This window comes from Jaculus jaculus, chromosome 10 (genome assembly GCF_020740685.1).
Source record: "Jaculus jaculus isolate mJacJac1 chromosome 10, mJacJac1.mat.Y.cur, whole genome shotgun sequence".
In the NCBI taxonomy this organism is placed as follows: Eukaryota; Metazoa; Chordata; class Mammalia; order Rodentia; family Dipodidae; genus Jaculus; species Jaculus jaculus.
Genome location: NC_059111.1, coordinates 61718373 through 61744406, shown reverse-complemented (window position 1 = coordinate 61744406; position 26034 = coordinate 61718373). Strand labels below are relative to the sequence as shown.

The 26034-nt window shown below is 41.0% G+C and overlaps 1 protein-coding gene across 3 annotated transcripts in view; it reads left to right on the top strand.

Moving 5' to 3' along the window:
* Positions 1–1769: 1769 nt before the first annotated feature.
* Positions 1770–26034, top strand: part of Fam133b (family with sequence similarity 133 member B) — a 32949-nt gene continuing 8684 nt past the window's right edge. For 2 of the 3 annotated variants that reach the window (XM_045159893.1, XM_045159894.1), the window contains exons 1-8: positions 1770–1894; positions 13890–13987; positions 15627–15705; positions 17501–17575; positions 17711–17743; positions 18044–18193; positions 19026–19118; positions 24040–24090. In XM_045159893.1, the coding sequence (XP_045015828.1) occupies positions 1871–1894; positions 13890–13987; positions 15627–15705; positions 17501–17575; positions 17711–17743; positions 18044–18193; positions 19026–19118; positions 24040–24090 (603 nt within the window). In that variant the 5' untranslated portion in view covers positions 1770–1870. The remainder of the gene's footprint in view (positions 1895–13889; positions 13988–15626; positions 15706–17500; positions 17576–17710; positions 17744–18043; positions 18194–19025; positions 19119–24039; positions 24091–26034) is intronic. The other variant, XM_004656228.3, reaches the window with a different exon arrangement.

Sequence of the window (26034 nt, the reverse complement as noted above, 5' to 3'; positions counted from 1 at the left end):
ACCGGGGTCCTTAGGCTTCACAGGCAAGCGCTTAACCGCTAAGCCATCTCTCCAGCCCAACCATGGGATATTTTTTATAATCCTGGAAAATGTTAATAAAAATTAAATTAAAAAAAGTTTCTGTTGCTTTGGGAACTCAAGTTACTATAGACAAGAAGTTAAAAGAAAAAATAGATGCTTTATTTGATGTAGTGACCTATTTATGAGAGAAAATTCAAGTAATGAAGATTAGAGCTCAATTGAAATGCCATGTAGATTATCAATGGATCTACATCACCTCTAAAACTTACAATGCTAGTTATGAAGACTGGGTAAAGGTCAAAATGCACTTGGAAGGAACTTGGCACCATGATAACAGTTCGTTAGATTTGGTTAATTTACATTCAAAAATTTTAGCTATACAAAACAGTCATCTTGATTTTGATGCCACTAAGGCTGCTGATGATTCACTTGCTGCAATTGAGTCTGTGCTGGTTGGGACTCTCTAAGTTCCTGGATAGGCAGCTTTGCAGCTGTGGGAGTTTACCTTCTGCTTCTCTTATGCCTATTGCCTATTTTCTTCAAATGTCTAATGAAATCTATTGTGAATGTTCGCACAGAGGTCCATGCTATGCACTATAGAATATCTCCTTGGCTCCCCTCCTTTAGGAGCTGCATAGGATTCAGACCTATGCATATTGGCTCACAATAAAGTGAGTACAATATGGGCAGGCACCAACATGGGTGCGAGGCAAAGCACCGCAAGGGAAGGTCCCTTTCTGACCGCTTCTGAATTCCCTGAGAGAAAAACCTGACTTGCATGGAGGTTGGTACCACACTTATTATGAGCATATAGGCCCTGCCTTCCCTCCCCAAAAGGTACCAAGGGCCAAGACAGTGGGACAAAAAAATGTCAGCCCACCGGAGGTGTCAGGTCAATACTCCCTCAGTTGGTTAAAGCCCACCGCTGAATAGCGTGTCTCACGTCTTTTGTATAAAAGAAGGGAGGAGATGTTGGAGCTGTAGCTGCTCTTTGACCATGAGAACTACAGCTGTTTTTGGATCTCTGGGCACAGAGGCCTTATCGTATGGCCTTGGCAAACAGTCTTCAGACACAGAGGCATTGGTGGAGCCGACTTTAGGTACAAAGGCACTGTCTAGAAAGTTTTATTTCCTGTATGTAAGCTTGTGCTTGCCTGAATAAGTCTGAGACCTTGATCAGAAAAAAAAAAAATTGTTGAACAGGTCGATTTCATTAGCAACGCCTATAACACAGCTTTCTCCTCAATAGCTGTTAACTCTGAGGGACTGGCGCTGTCTGTTCTGGTCCTCTAGCACTTGCACCAATCACACAATAAGCGTTAGACTAGTTTTTCTATGGCCTAGAATGAGTATTTCCAAGCTCCAAGAATGGAAGAATGGCCAGCCATGGTGATACACACCTTTAATCCCAGCACTCGGGAGGCAGAGGTAGGAGGATCGCCATGAATTCAAGGCCACCCTGAGACTACATAGTGAATTCCAGGTCAGCCTGAGCCAGAGTGAGACCCAACCTCGGAAAACCAAAGGAAAAAAAAAGAGAGAGAGAATATAAGAACGCTAAGGCCAAATGGAAGTGTGCTGTCTTGGTAGCGTGTAGAGTGGGGCGGCCCATTCAAGGTGAGCAGGAATCCTGCAGCAGCTGCTGGCAGCCGGGCAAGCGCCTCGCACCCCAACCCCGTCCTCCTCAACGCTAGGGGGCGCTGTGCTGGGCGCCGTCGTGAGCTTCGCGCCGCGCCGCTCTCTGGGCGGGGCGGAGAAGCGGCTGGAGGAGCCGCGCTGGCCCGCTTCGGCTGCTCGTCCGCGGAGTCTGCGGTCTCCTGGCGTCTTATAGTGCTTTCAGCGCGGCACCATGGGGAAGCGGGACAATCGCGTAGTGAGTATCGAGCGGAGAAGACAGTCGAGTGACGTGGGGCCAAACGGCAGGAGAGCGGAACCCGGCGCCCTTCCCCGCCGGGCTGCAGGCCAGCGGCCGCGCTGGTACCTGGGCCCCGAGAGCCGGCGCCCTCCCTCCGCCGTGCCCGACGCGCGTGCGCCGAGCGCCTCGCCGGCCCTGCTGCCGCACACGCGCCTGCACGGCCCGCTCCCTTCTGTGTCCCAGCCCCAGGCCGCGGGGGCGCGCGGACCGCGCAGCGATAGGATCGCAGCCCTTGACCTCGTGTCTCCGAAGGCCAGAGCTGCCTAGCGCCGAGACAACAAAGCGATGAATGGCACGATGCCAGTAGACTTTATGGAGTCTTGCAGACTGGAATGTCCGTATGGGTAGCTCGGAAGTTAGGTGACCTAGACAAGTTACTCACAATTCTGTAGTCAGGACCACAAAAGGCAAGATTCCCAAGGCTGAGGATGTGAGCTAACAGCCATACTTCCATGAAATGATGGCATTTCCCATCTTAAAAGCCATTTTAGGGGCTAGAGAGATGGCTTAGTGGTTAAGGCGCTAGCCTGCAAAGCCTGAGGTCCGGAGTTCGACTCCCCAGTACCCATGTAAAACCAGATGGACAAAGTGTTGCGTGCGTCTGGAGTTCGCTTGCAGTGGCTGGAGGCCCTGGCATGCCCATTTTCTCTTCCTCCTCCTCTCTCCCTCTCGTAAGGAAATAAAATATTTTTAAAAATTGTTTTAGGCCGGGTGTGGTGGCACACGCCTTTAATTCCAACACTTTGGAGGCAAGTATAGGAGGATGGCTGTGAGTTTGAGGCCAGCCTGACACACTATTCCAGGCCAGCCTGGGCTAGAACAAGACCTTACCTCAAAAAAAAAAAAAAGTTTTAGTTATATGTAGTTAGTAATGGAACAACCTATCATGATCTTGAGCCTTAATTACACGGTTCAGGAATGTTCTTTCCATCTGGCTGCGAGAGAGGCCATGCATTGTCTTGACCATAGAGCTGGAATGTTCATGTGAGGGGACATCCATGAGTTTGACTTACTGGAATGTCTGGGTTAATGCTCTATCCACCTTAGAAATAACCAGAATTAAAGTGCAACTAGTTCCCTACGGAGGCTACAATGTTACATTTTACTGGAAAAGTTTTAGTTTCTACATTTCTTTAAAGCATTTGAGAGGCATCACATTAATTTCGTTTATGGGAACATTTCCGTAGCAGCTCTGTACTGTTTCAGTATGCTGTCGGCACAGTGTTCTGGTAGCGTTTTGTTTGCACTTTAAACATTATAAAAATGCCAGCACTTGGGAGGCAGAGGTAGGAGGAACACCATGAATTCGAGGCCAACCTGAGACTCCGTAGTGAATTCCAGGTCAGCCTGGGCTAGAGTGAGGCCCTACCTCAAAAAAAAAAAAAGATTATAAAAATGAAACTATGAAATTAAGTGGTAGAAGACATGGATGGTTTAATAGCTCCTTGTTGCATGGAGGATGGGTGGGGCTGTTTCAATTGTGACCAAATTTTCTGTCATTTGAGACTTGATTCAGTACATCCTAAGTCTTGATTTTTTAATAATATTTTTAAAATGTTTTACTTACTTGTTTTATTTATTTGAGGACGGAGAGAGGCAGATATAGAGACAGAATTGGCATGCCAGGGCCTTCAGCTGCTGCAAATGAACTCCAAACTCATGTACCACCTTGTGTATCTGTCTCATATAGGTCCTGGGGAATTGAACTTGGATCCTTGGGCTTTGCAGGCAAGCACCTTAAGCATTAAGCCCTGTCTGTAGCTCATAACTCTTGATTTAAAAACAAAACAAAACAAACAAAAACCCCTTTATTTATTTGTTAGAGAGAAAGGGAGAGCCAGAGCACCAGGGCCTTCTGCCTCTGCACAGGAACTCCGTACACACACCACTGCATGCAGCTTTACATGGACACTGAGGAATCGATCCTTTGCAAGCAAGTGCCTTCAACCACTGAGCCATCTTGTCAGTCCTGATGTTTTGTTGTTGTTTTTCGAGGTAGGGTCTCACTCTAGCCCAGGCTGACCTGGAATAGTCTCAGGGTGGCCTCAAACTCATAGCGATCCTCCTACCTCTGCCTCCCAAGTGCTGGGACTAAAGGTGTGCACCACCATGCCGGGCTTTGATGTATCTTTAAAAATATTTATTTATTTGAGAGAGAGGCAAATAGAGACTGAGTGTGCAAGACTATTTTGTAAAGCACACTTCTGGGAGTCAATGGTATCCTACTTCCTGCTTCCACATACACATAGCATCCCCCACTGTTATGGTAACATTTGTTAGTGACATCATTATTCAAAACCGGTAATTTACACTAGGACTCATGCTTGATATTGTACACTCTATGGCTGTGCAGAGTGACAATAACATAAATCCACCATTAGCATGTAGAGTATTTAAACTGTCTTAAAAATGATCTCTGGGCGTCTGGGCAGATAGCATGGTGGATACAGTGCTTGCCAAGCAAGTATAGGGACATGAACTGAGATCTCCAGCACCCACCCAAATGCCAGACTTGGCAGCCCTTGCCTGCACATCAGTGTTGGATATGCAGACACAGAAGGATCCCTGAGGTTTGCTAAGTAGCGAGTCTGGCAGAACTGATGAGCTTTCGGTTCAGTTGTCCCCCAAAACAAGATGGGGAGCAACTGAGGAAGACCTCTGGCCTCCATACACATGTGCACAAGCACATTAACACCACACACATGCAAAACAGTTGCTGTCACTAGTTCCTATCAGCCCCAGTTCACTACAACTACTGGTCCTTGATTTTTTTTAACTTTTTGTTTTGTTTTGTTTTTCGAGGTAGGGTCTCGCTCTAGCCCAGGCTGACCTGGAATTCACTATGGAGTCTCAGGGTGGCCTTGAACTCAGGGCAATCCTCCTACCTCTGCCTCCCGAGTGCTGGGATTAAAAGGGTGCACTACCATGCCCAGCTTTTTAACTTTTTTTATTGACAACTTCCATAATTATAATCAATAAGCCATGATAAGACTTAATGTCTCTTATCCTCCAGAAATTGATTTTGCATAAAAAAAAAGAATGCCTCTGAAAGTGCTAGCTTGTGTGTGTGCCCCCATATAATTCAGGTTCTTATATTGATGATGCTACCATGGTTCTTAGAGAAAATAGGGTTTGTGTTTTTTTTTTTTTTTGTTTTTTAATTTGCAAGGCACTGCAACTTTTAATTCTATGGCACTGTAACCGACCTCCAGATGCATGTGCTGCTTTGTGCATCTGGCTCTACATGGGTGATGATGAATTGAACCTGGGTCATTAGGCTTTGCAGACAAGTACCTTAACCACTGAGCCATCTCTCTAGCTCCAGGAGTGCTATTTTTTTTAAGCTTGATTTCAAGTAGAGAAATTAAAATATATATGTGTGTGTGTACATACATACATATATATTCCCCCCCCCCCAAGGTAAGTTCTCACTATTCCAGGCTGACTTGGAACTCTGTAGTCCCAGGCTATCCTATAACTGACATTGATCCTTCTGTGACCAACTCCTGAGGGAATGTGCCCTACCATGCCTGGTTTGAACAATTTTTGGGATAGACTTTAGAAATGGTTTAGTTTCATAGCAGAATTGAGCAGAAAGCACAGAGTTCCCATTTATCTACTCCCACACATATACATCCTCCCCCATTGGCAACATCTGAGACACCAACCAGTGTACTTTTCTTTTATAAAGTGAATGACTTTATTTGAGAAAGAGGCAGATACAGAGAGAGACAATAGGAGCACCAGGGCCTTCAGCCACTACAAATGAACTCCATTTTGTACATCTGGCTTATGTGTGTCCTGGTTCAAACCTGGTTCCTTTGGCTTTGCAGGCAAGCACCTTAACTGCTAAGCCGTCCCTCCAGCCCCAACCAGAGTAATTTTGTTTTATGTGATTAATCTGCGTTTACTTGATATATCATGCATGGTTCCCCAGAGTCCACAGTTTGCACTAGAGTGCTCTCTTGGTGTATGCTCTTGAACAGTATTTTTTTTAATTGAATATTTTAATTTTCAGCATTTCTAAAGGGCTCTTAATTCGTGGTGGCTACCCTTTGTGCCTCCTGTTTTTGGAAATTTCTGTTCTGATAACTTATGCCTTCTAAACTAGATGTATCCCGTAGGTAAAAATAGGTAATCAAGGGCTAGAGAGATGGTCTAGTGATTGAGGCAATTGCCTGTGAAGCCTAAGGACCCACGTTCAACTTCCCAGTACCCATGTAAGCCAGATGCAAAAGATGGCGCATACATCTGGTGTTTGTTTGCAGTGGCTAGAGGCCCTGATGTGCCCGTTCGCTCTCTGTCTTCTTCCTTCCTTCTTTCCTTCCTTTCTTTCTCAAATAAATAAGTTTTTTTTTAAAAAATAGGTAAAATTAAATTCCTCAGATTTCCTTTAGCCATTGTATTATATATTTTTTAGCACTTGTCCACATATATATCCCCTGAGCCCAATGTGCTATCCAGAGTTTTAATAGCAAATCATTTGTTACTCAAACTCATGCAGCATTTCAGAGCCACAGACAAGACTTGTCACATATAAATATGAATTTATGATTTACAAGGTCACAGTATTTAAAATTGAGATATTAAGAAATTGCAGTTCTTATATTTTAACTAATACTTAAGCACCCATCACCTTAGTAGTAATATATTATTTTCCACACTAATACATTCTGGAAAAGGCTTTTTACCTTTGGGAAATCATTCCTGTTTTGTTTTTAAAACTCAGGTGTTCATAAAAAAAGAAGCATTCATACAAATGTATTATGATTTGTTTTAATGAGAATGAAGAATTGCCACTATATTCTGTGATGTGTCTAAGCACAGTTTTGAGTTGAAGTGGCAGTTTCATGGTTGAATTTTTAATTTTGTTTACTTGACTTTTAATGTAATGTTCATATATGTATATCTTTTGTTATCTTTTTAAAGTTTTTGTTCATTTTTATTTATTTGAGAGAGAGAGAGAGAGAGAGAGGCAGATAGAGAGAGGGAATGGGCGTGCCAGGGCCTCCAGCCACTGCAAATGAACTCCAGACGCGTGTGCCCCCTTGTGCATCTGGCAAGCGCTTAACTGCTAAGCCATCTCTCCAGCCCATAGTTTATCTTTTTAATATTTTTTTATTTATTTGACAGAGAAAGAGGGAGAAAGAGAAAGAATGAACACACCAGGGCCTCTACCCACTGCTAGCAAACTCTAGATGTGTGCGTCCCCTTGTGCATCTGGCTAATGTGGTTCTGGGGAATTGAACCTGGGTCCTTTGGCTTTGCAGGCAAGTGCCTTAACTCCTAAGCCATCCCTCCAGCCCTAGTTTATCTTTTAAAAAATTTTTTAAGTTTTTTTACTTTATTTGAAAGAGAGAGAATGAGGAGATAGAGAATGGGTACACCAGGGCCTTCAGCCACTACACACAAACTGCAGACACATGCGCCAAAACTTCAGACATGTGCACCACCTTGTGCACCTAGATAACTTGGGTACTGGTGAATAGAACCTGGTCCTTTGGCTTTGCAGGCAAGCACCTTAACTAAGCCACCTGTCCAGCCCATAGTTATCTTTTTAAAGGTAGATATTTAAATTATTTATTTGATAGAGACAAAGAAAGAATGGGCACACCAGGGCCTCCTGCCTCTGCAAACAAACTCCAGACACATACACCCACTTTGTGCACCTGGCTCTACATGGATACTGGGGAACCAAATTTAGGCCATCAGACACTGCAAACAAGAGCCTTAATTTCTGAGCCATGACTCCAGCCCAAAAGGCAGATATTTCACATACTAAGAATATAAAATTTTGGCGTACATGCATCCAAATTTTTAAAAACTTATATATATTTATCATTAAAAACTGTCATTAATTTTTTGGTAACTACTTTTACTCTTCACTTGAAATCTTGGACATCTTCCCATGAAGTGACTGCATCATATTTCATTTGGGATTACGCTTTAATATATTCATGAATCCCAGTTTCTGCTGGTTCAGGTGTTTTCAGTTGCAGTGTTGGTGATGTAGTTTCGGTAACTAGCTGGCTGCATGCTTGCTTCCTCTCAGTGGGATGGATGGTCAGTGTTGCTGGTGTGCTGACAGTGTCCTTTTCAGCCTGCATTGTTTGTTGAGTTTCTGCAACAGAAGTGCTCAGCAGAGGCAGGTGAATGAGCTATGTGGGGTATACCTCTATATTTAAAATACTTGTGTTTAGTACAGCATTTGGTATCCATATCTTGCCCTGATTCCCTAACATCCCTGACATCGGGAGCTCCTACATGTCAGAGATTAGGTTTTCCTTCCAAGTAATTAAGGTGTCATTTGAGTAGACAAAGTTCTTGGTATACATCACTTATGGTGATTTGTGATTTTATATTGCTTATTCTGCCAGAGAAGTCTGGGTGCATATCATTTGTATTTGTTACAAAGGTAGAAATGTTGGTCATCATTTTTTTTTCAAATTTTTATTAACAGCTTCCATAATGATAAAAAATATCCCATGGTAATACCCTCACTTCCCCCACTTTCCCCTTTGAAACTCCATCCTCCATCATATCCCCTCCCCATCTCAACTAGTCTCATTTATTTTGATGTCATGATCTTTTCCTCCTCTTATGATGGTCTTGTGTATGTAGTGTCAGGCACTGTGAGGTCATAGATATCCAGGCCATTTTGTGTCTGCGGGGAGCACGTTTTAAGGAGTCCTACCCTTCCTTTGGCTCTTACATTCTTTCCACCATCTCTTCCACGTTAGACCCTGAGCCCTGGAACGTGTGATACATATATTACAGTACTGAGCACTCTAGTCAATTCTTTCCAGCACCATGATACCTTCTGAGTCATCCCAAGGTTAACTGCCATCTGAAAAGAGAAGATTTTCTACCATAAGTAAGAGTAGCATTAATATAAGGGTATGAACATTAAGAGAAGTGCCTACTGGGCAGTTTGATAAGCATGGTATATACATTTAGCCAGGCAGCAGCAGACGTTACACCCCTAGGGCTCATGACTACCCCTGTTTTAAGTTTTCAGTATCAGGGATGTATTCCCTCCCATGGAGCGGGCCTCCAGTCCAATTAGAGGGCAGTTGGTTTCCACCATGAAAGACGTGCCACTATTGTACCCATTGGCTCATTTGGCCTGGCTGGCCAAATATAAAGCTTACAGTGTCCACTGTTGAGTGCCTTTACTGGTGATTTCTCTTTCTCCCATTGAACTGTATGCAGAATGGCTTCTTCGAGCTTTCTGTCAGCTGGTCTACATGGAAGAGGTTATCAGCTCAGTTCCAGCAGGATTTCTCAGTGACCTTGCAGCCCAAGTATGTGGAGTCTTCAGCAATAATGGTCATCATTTTTAACAGATTTTGATAAATAAAATGTAACTTCCTTTGCTACTTTAGAATATGAAGTTTTAGGACTAAGGCCTTGATATCAATCTTGATAGTTCACCCTAAATTCTTATTTAAAAAGTAGAGAGTAGCCAGGCATGGTGGCACACACCTTTAATCCCAGCACTTGGGAGGCAGAGGTAAGAAGATCACTATGAGTTCAAGGCCACCCTGAGACTACATAGTGAATTCCAGGTCAGCCTGGACTAGAGTGAGACCTTACCTCGAAAAACTAAAAAAACAAAGAAACAAAAAAAATGTAGAGAGAAAGCCGGGCATGGTGGTACACGCTTTTAATCCCAGCACTCAGGAGGCAGAGGTAGGAGGATTACCATGAATTCGAGGCTACCCTGAGACTGCATAGTAAATTCCAGGTCAGCCTGGACTAGAGTGAGACCCTACCTCAAAAATAAAACACAAAAAAATAAAATACAAATAAAAAAGAGTAGAAAAGAATTATGTAAACACTGTTGATTTATATTAAATTTGGAAAAACTGAATATGAGGATCAAGGTGTTGAGACTAAGGCAGGTATAATGGTACATGCCTATAATTCCAGCATTAGGGAAGCTGAGGCAGGGGCACTGAGAATTCCAGGCCAGCCTGAGCTAAATAGGAAGACCCTTTCTTAAGTAAAAAAAAAAAAAAAAAAAAAAAAAGGCTGAAGGAGAGATGATTCAGTAGTTAGGCCATACTAGCCTGCAAAGAAAGTCTAAGGACCCAGGTTCAGTTCCCCAGTACCCCCGTAAAGTCAGCTACACAAAGTAATGCATGTATCTGTAGTTCATTTGCAGTGAGTAGAGGCCCTGGCCTGTCCATTTCCTTTTTCTCTCTTTGCAAATAAGCAAAATATTAAATTTAAAAAGCCAGGCTTGGTGGTACCCGCCTTTAATCCCAGCACTCGGGAAGCAGAGGTAGGAAGATCGCTGTGAATTCAAGACCACCCTGAGACTCATAGTGAATTCCAGGTCAGCCTGGGCTAGAGTGAGACCTTACCCCCCCAAAAACAAACAAACAAACCACCACAACAAGAAGAAAACCTGGTGGAGGAGGCTGAAAAGCTCAAATTTGATGTCTGTAGCGAAGTAAAATTTAATTCATCAGTATCTCTGCTATACACTGTCACTAACAAAGAAAACTTTATTTTGTCTCCATATTATTTTTGGATAAAATTCTAAAATGTGTTTCTGCTATAGTAAGTATAAAATAAAGAACATCTTTTTATGGATTTTATGTTAACATAGATAATATAAAATGTACTATTTTTACTAGTTTTGAGTTCATTGGCTTTAAGTACATTCCCAGTGCTGTAAAACCTTTGCCACTATTCATTTCCATAACTTGCATAATCTCAAATAAGAAGCTGTGTGGGTTGTGAGGTGGCTGAGCTGGTAAAATGCTTTACCATAAAAGCATGAGGATCTAAGTTTGATCACTAGCACCTACATTTAAAAGAAAAAAAAAAAAAGCTGCGTCCTGTAACTTCATAATCTGCCCTAAGGAAGCAGGAATGGGAAGATCCTTGGGGCTTGCTAGCCAACTGAGGTGAGCTCCAAGTTCATTGAACAGCCCTGTCTCAAAAATAGGCAGTGATGGGCTGGAGAGATGGCTTTGTGGTTAAGGTGCTTACCTGTAAAGCCAAAGGACCAAGGTTCGATTCCCTAGGACCCACATAATCCAGATGCACATGGTGGCATAAGCATCTGGAGTTCATTTTCAGTGGCTGTATGTCCTGGTGTATCCATTCTTTCTCTCCCCTTCTCTCTCTTCCTCTCTCATATAAGTAAATAATTTTTTTTTAAAAAATAGGGTAATGAGTAATTGAGGAAGACACCATTTGTGAACCTCTGGCTAACACATACATGCACATATACTACATGCATACAAACAGAAATAAGCTATGTATCAAATAACTCCTGCTGGGCATGGTGGTGCACACCTTTAATCCCAGCACTGGGGAGGCAGAGGTAGGTGGATCACTGAATGCCATGCCACCTTGAGACTATATAGTGAATTCCAGATCAGCCTGGGCTAGAGAGCAATAACCTGCCTCAAAAAAAAAAAAAAAAATTAAAAACTCCTAATTTCCTCCTTACTTTATCCCCTGGATAACCTCGATCTGTTTTCTTCTCTTTGATTTTGCTTAATCTAGGTACGTCTCAGAAGTGGAACTGTATTTTTGTCCATTTGCATTTATTTCTTATTTCAGTTAGCTGTTTTCCACACTCATACAGATTACAGTTGACATCAGAATCCCATTTCTTTCTAAAGCTGAATGTGACACTTTGTTTATTCATTCTTCTGTGGATGGACATTTGCAGTGTTCTGATAATTAGTGATGCCAAGCATTTTTTTCATGTGTTTATTGACCACTGATTATATATCTTTGGAGAAATATCTTAAGTCTTTTGCCCATTTTTAAAGTAGGTTAATTTGGGTTTTTGTTTCATAGGATTTGAAAGTATTTTCCCCATTCTGTGATTTGGCTTCCCCCCCAACCCCCTCCCCCCCCTCCCCCCCCCCCCCCCCCCCGCAGGTAGGGTTTCACTCTAGCCCAGACCTGGAATTCACTATGTACTCTCAGGGTGGCCTTGAACTAATGGCGATCCTCCGGCCTCTGCCTCCTGAGTGCTGGGATTAAAGGGTGGGCCACCATGCCCGGCTATCATTTTTTAAAATATATACATACATACATACATACATATATACATGTGTGTGTATGTGTGTATACATACATATATATATATGTATATATACATATATATAATTTATTTGAGAGAAAGAAAGAGCAAGAGAGGGAGGATGGGTGTGCCAGGGCCTCTAGCCACTGCAAATGAACTCCAGATGCATGCGCCCCCTTGTGCATCTGGCTTACGTGGGTCCTGGAGAATTGAACCCAGATCCTTCAGCTTTTCAGGCAAATGCCTTAGCCGCTAAGCCATCTCTCTCCAGCTCAGCTTTTATTTTTTGATGTTGCTGTTCATGTACAGTTTCAATTATGATTGTAATTAATTTATGTTTTTTTGAGTCAATCGTTCATGTAGCTGAAGCTTGCTTTGAACTCCTGATCCCTCTGCCTCCTGTGCCACTGTGACAGGGTACTTTAAAAATTTATTTATTTATTTATTTGAGAGTGACAGAGAGAAAGAGACAGAGAGAGAGGGGGAGAGAGAATGGGCACACCAGGGCCTCCAGCCACTGAAAATGAACTCTAGACGCATGCGCCCCCTTGTGTGTCTGGCTAACGTGGGTCCTGGGGAGTCCAGCCTTGAACTGGAGTCCTTAGGCTTCACAGGCAAGCGCTTAACCACTAAGCCATCTCTCCAGCCCAACAGGGTACTTTTGTTTGTTAATTTGTTTTGGTTTTTTTCGAGGTAGGGCCTAGCTCCAGCCCAGGATGACCTGGAATTTACTCTGTAGTCTCTGGTGGCCTTGAACTCATAGTGATCCTCCTACCTCTGCCTCCCAAGTGCTGGGATTAAAGGCATACACCACCTTGATTTTTGTTCTCATTTTCAAGTTAGGGTCTCCCAGGCTGACCTTGAATTCACTATGTAGTATCATCCTGGCCTTGCACTCACAGTAATCCTCCTACCTTGATCCTCCTACACTGCCTCCTAAATGCTTGGATTAAAGGCATGTGCCCCCACAACCCAGGGACAGAGCACATTTTCATGAAGTCTTTCTTGTTGCTGCCTGTGTATAATTTAATTTTCTATGTTAATTTGGGAAGAAAATTACCATCCATACAGCATAGTATTTCCTGGATAGTAGACTAAATAGTCAATTTCAATGTAGATCTTTTTTGCTTCTTTGGAACTAAGGTTTTTAGTTTACTACTCACCATAGTGTAATCACCCTTATTAGGCTGTTGGATTTTAGGACAAATCACTATTAAGCCTTCAGTATGTGAAGCCATAGCAACATATAAGAAATACTAATCTCACAAACTTTCAAAGCTTAATAACTGTCAGGAGGCTGGAGAGATGACTTAGCAGTTAAGGTGCTTGCCTGCAAAGATGAAGGATCCACATGAGCCAGATACACAAGGTGACACATGCATCTGGAGTTTGTTTGCAATCACTAGAGGCCCTGGTATGCCCATTCTCTCTATCTGCCCCCCTCAAATAAATAAAATACATTTAAAAATATTTTTATTATATGAGAGAGATTGGTGCACCAGGGCCACCATGTGCATCTGGCTTATGTGGGTTCTGGGGATCAAAGCTAGGTCCTTAGGCTTTGCATGCAAGCGCCTTAATCACTAAGCCACCTCTTTAGCCCAAATAAAACATTTTTTTAAAAGTCGGTCAGGCCGGGTGTGGTGGCACACGCCTTTAATCCCAGCACTCAGGAGGCAGAGGTAGGAGGATCACCATGAGTTCAAGGCCACCCTGAGACTACATAGTGAATTCCAGGTCAGCCTGAGCCAGAGTGAGACCCTACCTTGAAAAACCAAAAAAAAAAAAAAAAAAAAGTCGGTCAGGTTGATTGGTTGGACATGCTATGCATTTATAATAGTCACTTGATAGAAGTGACCTTTCTTAGTGTTTCAATTGAATTTTTGTTCTTTCCACAAGGCGTACATGAATCCAATCGCAATGGCCAGATCAAGGGGTCCAGTCCAGTCTTCAGGTCCAACAATCCAGGACTATCTGAATCGACCACGGCCTACCTGGTATTTATAAAACAATTCATCTATTTATAAGCTTTTCATAAACTTAAAAGTTTATTACTACTATCTTGACTGATGGCTGAGCAATTTCTAGAGAACTTGAAGTTTATTGAAGTAATGGTTGACTTATGCTTCCTTTGGAATGTATGAAATGTGTACATAACTATAAAGTAAACATCTGAAGGCCCACCACGCACAGCTAAAGCATGGTCAGGTAATCTTTCGTACCATCTCTTCTCTCTTCCCTCAAAGCCCTCACCTGACTTTGCACAGTTCTCTGCTGTGTAACTCAGTTGGTTTGAATGAGTGAGTCCTTCTCAAGCTTGACTCATGTTAAAGAAGGATAATGTCCAGCCTTGTTCTAGTTTGAGCTGTTGGATGTTTAGTAAGTCAGAAAACTGACCTTTTGTAAATAAACCATCATAGTGCAGGCATTCCTTCCTTAGTGTTGATACCATGATGGCATATGACCAGCTTCAGACTTGTTAGCTGCATAATCCTTTTAAGTGCCCTCAAAGCCAGGTGGCTGTAGTCGAGGAATGCTGACTATATATACTGTAACAATTCTTTTGGGCCACATGTTTTCTTCTTGCCATGTGTATTATGTAAGTACTGTTGTTATCACTATAGCATACCAGAAAATAAGTTTCCCAAACAAAGTGTATTTTACCTTTAAAATGACAGGAGGGAATGAACTTTAAGGAGGAAATGTTCAAATATTATTCAAATATTACCTATGTATCAGAAATCTTTAAAATAACCCTAGGTTGCCTCATTCATAAGAGGACTCATGGGAATCTCAGCAGTTAATCCCACTCATAGTAAGATTTATGTCAGCAAAAGCAAACCAGATACAATCAACAAAAGGAAAGGTCACTTGGAGAGACCGGAAGACAATAGGCATAGGCATCTAGGGGTATTCTTCATGCAAGGCACCCTTAATTCCCCTGGCAAGGAATTGGGACAGCATATATGAGATATGGCCAGCTAGGGAGCCTCATTGGAGACTGTGCCCCAAGTTGTTTTAACTAGAGAGAGAGAATGGGTGTGCTAGGGCCTCTAGCCTCTGTGAATGAACTCCAGACATGCATACCACCATATGCATCTGGCTTAGATGGATTCTGGGGAATTGAACCTGGGTCCTCAGGCTTGAGGGAATGGTAAGCACCCTCTAAAACCCAAGCAAGCTTCCAGCTGCCCACCATAGGCCAGTTGCATAGAAGGCCATTTGTAGAACAAGCAGTATAACATAGGAGACTTAGTAACAATGTGCCAGTTGAGCCAGATAGACTTTCTTTGCTTATCCTGATACTGGAGCTTTGTGACCTTAGACAGATTCCTTACTTTCCCTAAACTTCAGTTTATCTGTAAAATGGAGATAACCTGCTGCCTTTTCTCATGAGGATTAAATGAAAATGTACTTGAGCCTTTTCTGTATAATTGCTCAGGTGTTTGGTGTGTTAATTCTTGCCAGACTGTTTAGAAGATTACCTGATAAACATTTACTAAGAAGATTATATGGATGTGAGCAAAGACATAAAAGGATACCAAAATTCTTATTTGTAGAAAGTCTGTCTCATTTGTAGACATATATTCACTACTTTGAAGTGCTTGGAAACTTACTTGTTCATTCATTTCTAAGGGAGGAAGTGAAAGAGCAGTTGGAAAAGAAAAAGAAAGGTTCCAAGGCTCTGGCTGAATTTGAAGAAAAAATGAATGAGGTTTGTAAATAGCATCTCTTAAAAACCTAGACTAATCTTTTTTCTTATAGAAATGAAATGAATTCTATATTTCACTTTTAATATGCCAAGGGTTTTGGCATAGCTCTTTATGATAAAGGGACTTTATATTTTGAGTATTGTTATGTTAAGGATAAATTTGTGTTTAAAAGTATTCTTTCTGGGTTGGAGAGATGGCTTAGCTGTTAAGGCATTTACCTGCAAAGCCAAAGGATCCTGGTTCGATTCTCCAGAACCCACATAAGCCAGATGCACGAGGGGCCTCATGCATCTGGAGTTTGTTTACAGTGGCCGGAGGCCCTGGTGCACCCATTTTCTCTCTCTCTCTCTCTCAAATGAATAAATAGATGAGATTTGTTTTTTTAAAGTATTCTTTCTGAGCCAGGCATGGTGGCACATGCCTTTATTCCTAGCACTCAGGAGGCAGCAGTAGGAGGATTGCTGTTAGTTTGAGGCCATCCTGAGATTACATAGTTAATTCCAGGTCAGTCTAGGCTAGAGCGAGACCTTACCTCAAAACAACAACAAAAGTAAACTTTCTGGGCTGGAGAGATGGCTAAGTGGCTAAGACACTTGCCTATAAAGCCTAACAACCCGGGTTTGGTTCCCCAGTTCCCACAAAAAGCCAGGTGCACAAAGTGGCACATGCATCTGGAGTTTGCTAGAAGCCCTAGCACACCCATTTCCCACCCCCCTTCTCTCTCTTTCTCTGCTTGCAAATAAATGTAAGAATAAATAAATGAAAGTATGCTTTCTTTAAAAATAAGAGAATAGGGCTGGAGAGATGGCTTAGCAGTTAAGGCATTTGCCTGCGAAGCCTAAGGACCGAGGTTCGATTTTCCAGGTCCCACGTAAGCCAGATGCACATGGTGGCACATACATCTGGAGTTCACTCGCAGTGGCTAGAAGCCCTGGCACATCTATTCTCTTCCTCAAATCTTTAAAAAAAAAAAATAAGAGAATAACCTTGTAGTAATTATTTACGTCAGCCCCCCTTACACTAGAATTTCCACAGTATTAACTTGTTTTGATTATAGACATATATGTATTTCAACCATAATTCCAATTATATGGTCTAGAAAGAAGCTTCTTGTCTTCTTTGCTGGGGAGTGGGTGGACATCCTCCCTGGGTATGGAGGTTGAGATGAGAGGATCATCCTGAGTTTGAGGCCATCCTGGGGCTACAGAGTAAAGTTCAGGTCAGACTGGCCTAAAGAAAGACCTTACCTTGAAAAACGAAGAAACAGCCTAAGCCTAACCATACTCTCAACATACAGTGGGAAAACTCCAGATCCTTAATCTCTTCTTCCAAAAGGAGCAAATAAATACAGGCTCTTGATGATGGGGTCAGTTGGGATTTCACTTGCAGTATCTTTTTAAAGGAGACAGGGTGTTTGCTGTGTTGCTCCAGGCTCAGCCTCCCAAGTAGCTGGTTCTATAGGCACAAGGCCACACTCCTAACTTGGAGTATCTTTTTTTTTTTTTTTTTTTTTTCTTGAGGTATGGTATGGTCTTACTGTACCCCAGGCTTACCTGGAATTCACTATGCAATCTTGGGGTGGTTTCATACTCACAGCCATCCTCCCACTCTGTCTCCCAAGTGCTGGGATTAAAGGTGTGCACCACCATGCCTGGCTGGCTTGGGGTATCTTTTGACTGTAATCAGAAGCTGAAATAGGTGAGCAGCACGGAGAATGGGGGGAAGGAAGAAGTACTTGTATCTTCCTCGTAGGTCTCTTAGAAGGATATTGATAGTCTCTTGGTCTCCTTTTTTCAGAATTGGAAGAAAGAACTAGAAAAACACAGGGAGAAATTACTAAGTGGAAATGAAAGCTCATCCAAAAAAAGACAGGTAATGAATGACATTTTTAGTTTACTGCTATTCTTAATCTCATAGTTAGATTTCATACCAAAGTTGTGTTTGCTATTAAAGGTACATTTGAAAACTCACATTATCTTATTTAAACTTGTATTTGTTTCCATTTAGAAAAAGAAAAAAGAAAAGAAGAAATCTGGTAGGGTGAGCAAAAGTTTTCCATTTTTCTAAATGTTATTGTTAAGAGCCTACAGAAAAAGAAAGGACTTACTCAACCTGTATGCTTAAGGGGACTTAGACCCTGGATGAGTCAGGCAGCCTGGAGGTACTTCGGCTGTGATGGGTGGTGGTGTTCTCATACCCTAGTCAGTCCTCTTGCTGCTAAAGAAGACAGTTGCTGATCATTGCTGCATATGTTGTCACTTTGTAGGTTTTGTTGGTGGGGCGGGCTTTCATATTTTAATATTTAAATCTTATGAGTATGGCATCTGTTTCTTAGACTAGATTGATTTCACTAAGTACTTGAGAGACTTAGTCAAAGAAAACAATTCCTGCATCTCACAAGCTTTAATTGTTTTGTGCTTGGTCAAGTATTCATCCTCTTCTTCATCAAGCTCTGATTCTTCCAGCAGTTCTTCAGATTCTGAGGATGAGGTAAGATTCACTCGGAACACCTAATGAATGTCCAGACTATTGTTTGTTTGGTTTTTTTTAATTAATTAATTAAGTTATTTATTTGAGAGCGACAGACACAGAGAGAAAGACAGGTAGAGGGAGAGAGAGAGAATGGGCGCGCCAGGGCTTCCAGCCTCTGCAAACGAACTCCAGATGCGTGCGCCCCCTTGTGCATCTGGCTAACGTGGGACCTGGGGAACCGAGCCTCGAACCGGGGTCCTTAGGCTTCACAGGCAAGCGCTTAACCGCTAAGCCATCTCTCCAGCCCCAGACTTATTGTTCAATAGCTGTTAGAACTGTCACTTTCAGGTTTTTGTTTTGTTTTTGAAATAGGGTCTCAGTCTAGTCCAGGAATTCACTATATAGTCTCAAGGTGGCCTTGAACTCACTCATGGCAATCCTCCTACCTTTGCCTTATGAGTGTTGGGGTTAAAAGCATGAAGTCACCATGTCTAGCACTTCCAGATTTTCATTAATTATCCATATCTTCTAAAATGATAAGATCCTTAAATATTGGTGTGTCTGTATAGTTATTTTAGTTTTTTAAGATTTATTTTGTTCTATAACATCTAGAAGAAAAGAATTTGAAAACTCAAATACTGTTTTGACTAGATGCTGGTGATTACATGTAATTCAAATCACTTGACTTTATAAAACAGGAAAGTTACATTTAGGAAAATTAAAGAAAAATTCATGCTTACAAGCTGTTCCTTTCATTAAGTGTTGTTCATTAGTACATTTATGATATTGAAATGCATTAAATTATATTTTGGAACCAGAAAGCAAATGCTTCTAAAAATGTCTTACATAGGATAAGAGACAAGCAAAAAGGAGAAAGAAAAAGAAGAATCGTTCACACAAATCTTCTGAAAGCTCCGTGTCAGAGACTGACTCAGACAGTAAGGTACAATTATTTAAATTATTAATATGTTGGATAACAAAAAAACATTTAATTCCATTTTTCTTTTAGTTCTTATCTTAAATTGCTCTTGTTAGAAATTACAATTCTCCAAGTTCTTTTGCATATGTTCTGTCTCCACATCTCCATACTTCTTTCCCAATTTTCATAAAGTAAGTCAGAGGAAAAAAATCTTATTTAATACTGAATCATTATTTTGTTGTTGTTGTTAAGGTAGTGTCTTGTTCTAGCCCAGGCTGACCTAGAATTCATTCTGTAGTCTCAAGGGGGACTTGAACTTATGGCAGTCCCCCTACTTCTGCCTCCCAAGTGCTAGGATTAAAGGAGTGCACCACCACTCCCAGCTGGATCAGTATTTTTTAAAATGTTTTTGTTTATTTACTTGAAAGTATAGGTGTGCCAGGGCCTCTTGCCACTGCAAACAAACTCCAGATGCATGTGCCACATTGTGCATCTAGCTTTACATGTGTATGGGAAAATTGAATCTGGGCTTGTAGGCTTTGCAAGCAAGCACCTTTGACTGCTGAGCCATCTCCCCAGCCCTGAGTCAATATTTGTTTAACTTTTTAAAAAATATTTATTTATTTATTTATTTGAGAGAGAAATAGAGGAATGCAGAGAGAGAAAGAAAATGGGCACATCAGGGCCTCCAGCCACTGTAAACGGACTCCAGATGCATGTGCCACCTCATGCATCTGGCTTATATGATCCTGCGGAATTGAACCTGGGTCCTTAAGGTTTCAGAGGCAAGTGCCTTAACTGCTAAGCCATCTTTCCAGCCCTTTTTAACTTAAAAAAATATATTTTATTTTTATTTATTTATTTGAGAGAGCGCCTTAACTGTAAAGCTATCTCTTCAGTCCCTGAATCAGTATTTTTAACTATTTTTAATTAATTAATTAATTTTTTTAATTTTGAATTTTTATTTTCTTTTCACAATTTTTATTAACATTTTCCATGATTATAAAAAATATCCCATGGTAATACCCCACCCCCCGCACTTTCCCCTTTGAAATTCCATTCTCCATCATATTACCTCACCATCTCAATCACTGTACTTACATATAAACAATACCAACCTATTGAGTACCCTCTTCCCTTCCTTTCTCTTCTCTTTATATCTCCTTTTTAACTTACTGGCCTCAGCTACTAAGTATTTTTCTTCTCATGCAGAAGCCCAATCATCTGTAGCTAGGATCCACATATGAGGGAGAACATGTGGCGCTTGGCTTTCTGGGCCTGGGTTACCTCACTTAGTATAATCCTTTCCCGATCCATCCATTTTTCTGCAAATTTCATAACTTCATTTTTCTTTACTGCTGAGTAGAACTCCATTGTATAAATGTGCCACATCTTCATTATCCACTCATTTCTTGAGGGACATCTAGGCTGGTTCCGTTTCCCAGCTATTATAAACATGGTTGAGCACGTACTTCTAAGGAAATGAGATGAGTCCTTAGGATATATGCCTAGGAGTGCTATAGCTGAGTTATATGGCAGATCAATCTTTAGCTGTTTTAGGAACCTCCACACTGATTCCCACAATAGCTGGACCAGATTGCATTCCCACCAGCAGTATAGAAGGGTTCCTCTTTTTCCACATCCCGCCAACATTTATGATCATTTGTTTTCATGATGGTGGCCAATCTGACAAGATTGAGATGGAATCTCAATGTAGTTTTAATCTGCATTTCCCTGATAACTAGTTATGTAGAACATTCTTTTAGATGCCTATATGCCATTTGCATGAGAATGCTCTATTTAGCTCCATAGCCCATTTTTTTGATTGGCTTGTTTGATTCCTTATTATTTAACTTTTTGAGTTCTTTGTGTATCCTACATATTAATCCTCTATCAGATGTATAGCTGGCAAAGAATTTTTCCCATTCTGTAGGTTGCCTCTTTGCTTTTTTCACTGTGTCCGTTGCAGTGCAAAATCTTTGTAATTTCATGAGGTCCCAGTGATTAATCTGTGGTTTTATTGCCTGAGCAATTGGGGTTGTATTCAGAAAGTCTTTGCCAAGACCAATATGTTGAAGGGTTTCCCCTACTTTTTTCTCTAGCAGTTTCAGAGTTTCAGGTCTGATGTTAAGGTCTTTAATCCATTTGGACTTAATTCTTGTGCATGGAGAGAGAGAAGAATCTATTTTCATCCTTCTACAGATATATATATCCAGTTTTCCCAACACCATTTGCTAAAGAGGCTGTCTTTTCTCCAATGAGTATTTTTGGCATTTTTAAAAATATCAGGTGGCTATAGCTACCTGGACTTACATCTGGGTCTTCTATTCTGTTCCATTGATGTACATGTTTGCTTTTGTGCCAGTACCATGCTGTTTTTGTTACTATGGCTCTGTAGTGTAGATTAAAATCAGGTACGGTGATACCACCAGCCTTATTTTTGTTGCTCAGTATTATTTCAGATATTCGAGGTTTTTTGTGATTCCAAATGAATTTTTGGATTGTTTTCTATTTTCATGAAGAGTGCCTTTGGAATTTTGATAGGGATTGCATCAAATGTGTAGATTGCTTTTGGTAAGATTGCCATTTTCACAATATTGATTCTTCCAATCCAGGAACAAGGGATGTTTCTCCACTTTCTAGTGTCTTCTGCAATTTCTCGCTTGAATGTTTTAAAGTTCTCATTGTAGAGATTCTTTACTTCCTTATTAGGTTTATTCCAAGGTACTTCTTTTTTTTTGGTGCAATTGTGAATGGGAGTGATTCTCTGATTTCATCCTCTATGTGTTTGTTGTTAGCATATATGAAGGCTACTGATTTCTGTGTATTTATTTTGTATCCTGCTACATGGCTGTAGGTTTTTATCAGCTCTAACAGTTTGCTAGTAGAGTCCTTAGGGTCCTTTATGTATAGAATCATGTCAGCTGCAAAGAATGATAACTTGATCTTTTCCTTTCTAATTTGTATCCCTTTTATGATATTTTAAAAGTATATTTTATTTATTTATTTGAGAGAGAGAAAGAGGGAGAGGGAGGAGAGAGAGAGAGATTGAGAATGGGCTTGCCAGAGCCTCCAGCCACTGCAAACGAACTCCAGATGCATGCGCCCCCATGTTCTCTGGCTTATGTGGGTTCTGTATAATCAAACCAGGATCTTTTGTCTTTGTAGACAAACACCTTAGATGATAAGCCATCTCTTCAGACCCTAATTAATTTATTTTTGAGGCAAGCCCAGCCAATTGGCTTTTTTTTTTTAATGTGTGTGTGTGAGAGAGAGAGAGAATTGGTATGCCAGAGTCTCTAGCCACAGCAGTCAAACTCCAGATGCGTGCGCTGCCTTGTGTGCATAAGGAGGATCGCTGAGTGTTTGAGACCAGCCTGAACTAGAGTGAGTTCAACTTCAGCCTGGGCTCCAGTAATACCCTACCTCAAAAAAAAAGAAAAGAAAAATATTGTTGTTCCCACTGGCCACATACATGTTTAGCATGCATAAGGGCTCTGGATTCAGTTGTCAGCACATAAAAAACAGAGAAAATGTTGATTCCTGGATTCCATCATCAGAGGCTGATTAGGATCAGAAATATTGTCTATCATGTAGGACAAGTTTGAGGAATATTATACTTGTGTCTCAGGAAATTAAAGTCCTGTGTGGATTTTATTTTTATTTATTTATTTATTTTTATTAACATTTTCCATGATTATAAAATATATACCATGGTAATTCCCTCCCTCCCCACACCCACACTTTCCCATTTGAAATTCCATTCTCCATCATATTACCTCACCATTACAATCATTGTAATTACATATATACAATATCAACCTATTAAGTATCCTCCTCCCTTCCTTTCTCTTCCCTTTATGTCTCCTTTTTAACTTACTGGCCTCTGCTACTAAGTATTTTCATTCTCACACAGAAGCCCAATCATCTGTAGCTAGGATCCACATATGAGAGAGAACATGTGGCAGTTGGCTTTCTGGGCCTGGGTTACCTCACTTAGTATAATCCTTTCCAGGTCCAGTGGATTTTATTTTTTATTGGCACTCTTTCTGTAGCCCAGGCTGGCCTGTAGCTCATGATAATCCTCCTACCTCAAAATGCTGAGATTATAGGCGTGAGCCATACTGGGCTTTTTTTTTTTTTTTTTTTTTTTGCTGTGTGTATTTTTTTATAAGGTATTCATTTGCTCTAGGAAGATTTCTGACAAAATGCCTAACATCCAGAAAGTGTCCAGTAAATAAATGGTTATTTCTGTCTTTTCATGCAGTTGTGTGATAGTGGTAGCTAGCATTCACAGAATGCCTGTTATGAGTTAGTACTATTCTAAGCACTTAATTGTTAATTCTTTCAACAACCCAAGGAGTAGTTATTAGTCCACTTTATGACTAAGAAAATTGAGGTCAGAGAGTGATTAATTCCTAGAAATGATGAACTAACCAACAGAATTCCTTGCCACCATTTCTGAAGAGTAGTAGGCAAGTTAGATTGGTGGGTAGCTGAACACAGTGTGAATTAAACTCCAGTGCAGGTGGCCACCCCAGGCAAAGATAGACAGTGGTATAAAGTCCTATTTTTAAATAAGCTACATGGGTATTTCAGATAGTTTTAGTTGATATGCAGCCAAATAAATGAAGAAACTTGTTGGTTTACAAGTAAGTGTGTGTGTGTGTGTATATATATATATATATATATGTGTGTGTGTGTGTATACACACACACACACACATATGTACACACACACAACATGACAAATATTTTAAATTTATTTTTTTATTTTCAAGGTAGAGTCTTACTGTAGTTTAGGCTGACCTGGAATTCACTATGTAGTCACAGGATAATGAAGCAAACTTTAATCAGTCATAGAGCATATGTGTGAGGGGGGTACTCTTGGGCTATAATACTGTGTCTTTTCTATTTAAAATTGATGAGTATGTTTGTTTGTTTAGGATGGTTTAAAAAAGAAAAAGAAGTCAAAGGATGTGTCTGAGAAAGAAAAGGTAAGTATGTGTTTATATTGCCCGTCATATAGCACTTAATTGACTTCAAGAAATTAAAATATCTTTTTGCCTTAACCACTAAGCCATTTCTCCAGCCTGAACTCTCTGTACTTTCCATTCAATTGCTATGAACCTAAAATTGTTCTCAAAAACAGTCTATATTTGAAACCACAATAAAAGACATTCAATTTTTTTTTCTGTTAAAGTGGCTTTCCTTCCCTCCCATTTTTTTCAGAATTTCTTTTTCTGTTCTTTTCAAAAGTAAGCAAAGAGGACTGGAGAGATGGCTTAGTGGTTAAGGCATTTGCCTGCAAAGTCTAAGAACCCCAGTTCAATTCCCCAGGACCCATGTAAGTCAGATGTATAAGGGGCCTCATGTATCTGGAGTTCATATTCAGAGGCTAGAGGCCCTGGAATGCCCATTCTCTCCATCTCTTTCCCTCTGCCTCTTTATCTCTCTCTCAAATAAATAAATTTTTTAAAAAAAATTTTTTAAGCCTTTTTTTTTTCAAGGAGGTTCTCACTCTAGCCCAGGCTGACCTGGAATTCACTATGTAATCTCAGGATGACCTTGAACTCACAGCGCTCCTCTTACCTCTGCCTCCTGAATGCTGGGTTTAAAGGCATGCACCACTACGCCCAGCATGTGTCCTGTTTTTTTTATTTCTGAGGTAGGGTTTCACTCTAGCTCAGGCTGACCTGGAATTCACTATGTATTCTTAGGGTGGCTTCAAACTCATGGTGATCCTCCTACCTCTGCCTCCTGAGGGCTGGGATTAAAGGCGTGCGCCACCACACCTGGTTCACGTGTCCCATTTTTAACAAGTTCTTTTTATCTTATGGCATTTCATATAGCATTTCATTGACAGTCTTCATACATGTAGAAAATTAACCCTGATCATAATCCCCTTCTACCACCACCTTCCCTTTTCCCCTGCCTGTATCCCTCCTACATTGAATCTCTTCTTTTTTCCAATGAGTCTGTCTTTTTATTTTGATGTCATCATTTTTGTCCCTCCTGTTAATGCAGGTCTTGTGTAGGTAGCATCAGCCACTATGAGAACATGAGTGCCATGACCACTTTCTGTCTGAAATACAGTATTACAAAGTACTCCTTCCTCTGGCTCCATTACCTTTTCCACAATGATCCCTGAGCTTTGGGGAGTGTGACATTGATGTCTCACTTAGTGCTAAATACTCCACTGTCTCTTCTCAGCACTTTGATGAATTTTGAATCTCCCCAGTGGTCACCACCATCTGAAAAGAGAGGTTTCTCTAACTCAAAGTGAGAGTAGCATTAATATACAGGCATAAAATAAACATAAGTATTTAGAGGACAGTTTGGTGGGTATAATATATACCCATTTATCCAAAAACTAGAGCTTATGACTTCATAGGCTTTTGATTAGGTTTCAATACTCCCCTGGAGTGGGCTTCAAGTCCAATCAGGACTTGGTTTCCCCCATAACAGACATCATTGCACAAGTTGGTACATTTAGCTTGGCTGGGCAGCCACAGATGGGATGGCTTTGGCCTTTGATTTTTGTCATGTTTTAAAAATTTATTTATTTGTGAGAGAGAAAGAGAGAGAGAGAAAGAAAAAGGAAAAAGTAAAGAAAGAAAGGGAGGGAGGGCACGCCAGGGCTTCCAGCCACTGCACATGAACTCTAGATGCATGTACCATCTGTGTGTCTGGCTTACATGGGTCCTGGGGAATCGAACCAAGGTCCTTTGGCTTTGCAGGCAAGTACCTTAACCACTAACCCATCTCCCCAGCCTGATTTTGTCATTTTTAAATGAAAATTTTGCATTCATACACTCCTCACTCTGCCTTAGCTTTGTTTTTAACTGCAAAGAATCCATAAACCTGCCCTCAAAAACAAGATGGCATAAGTAAATTCTGCCAGTACTTTCAGTGAGTGTAAAATAGCTACAAATTAGCAT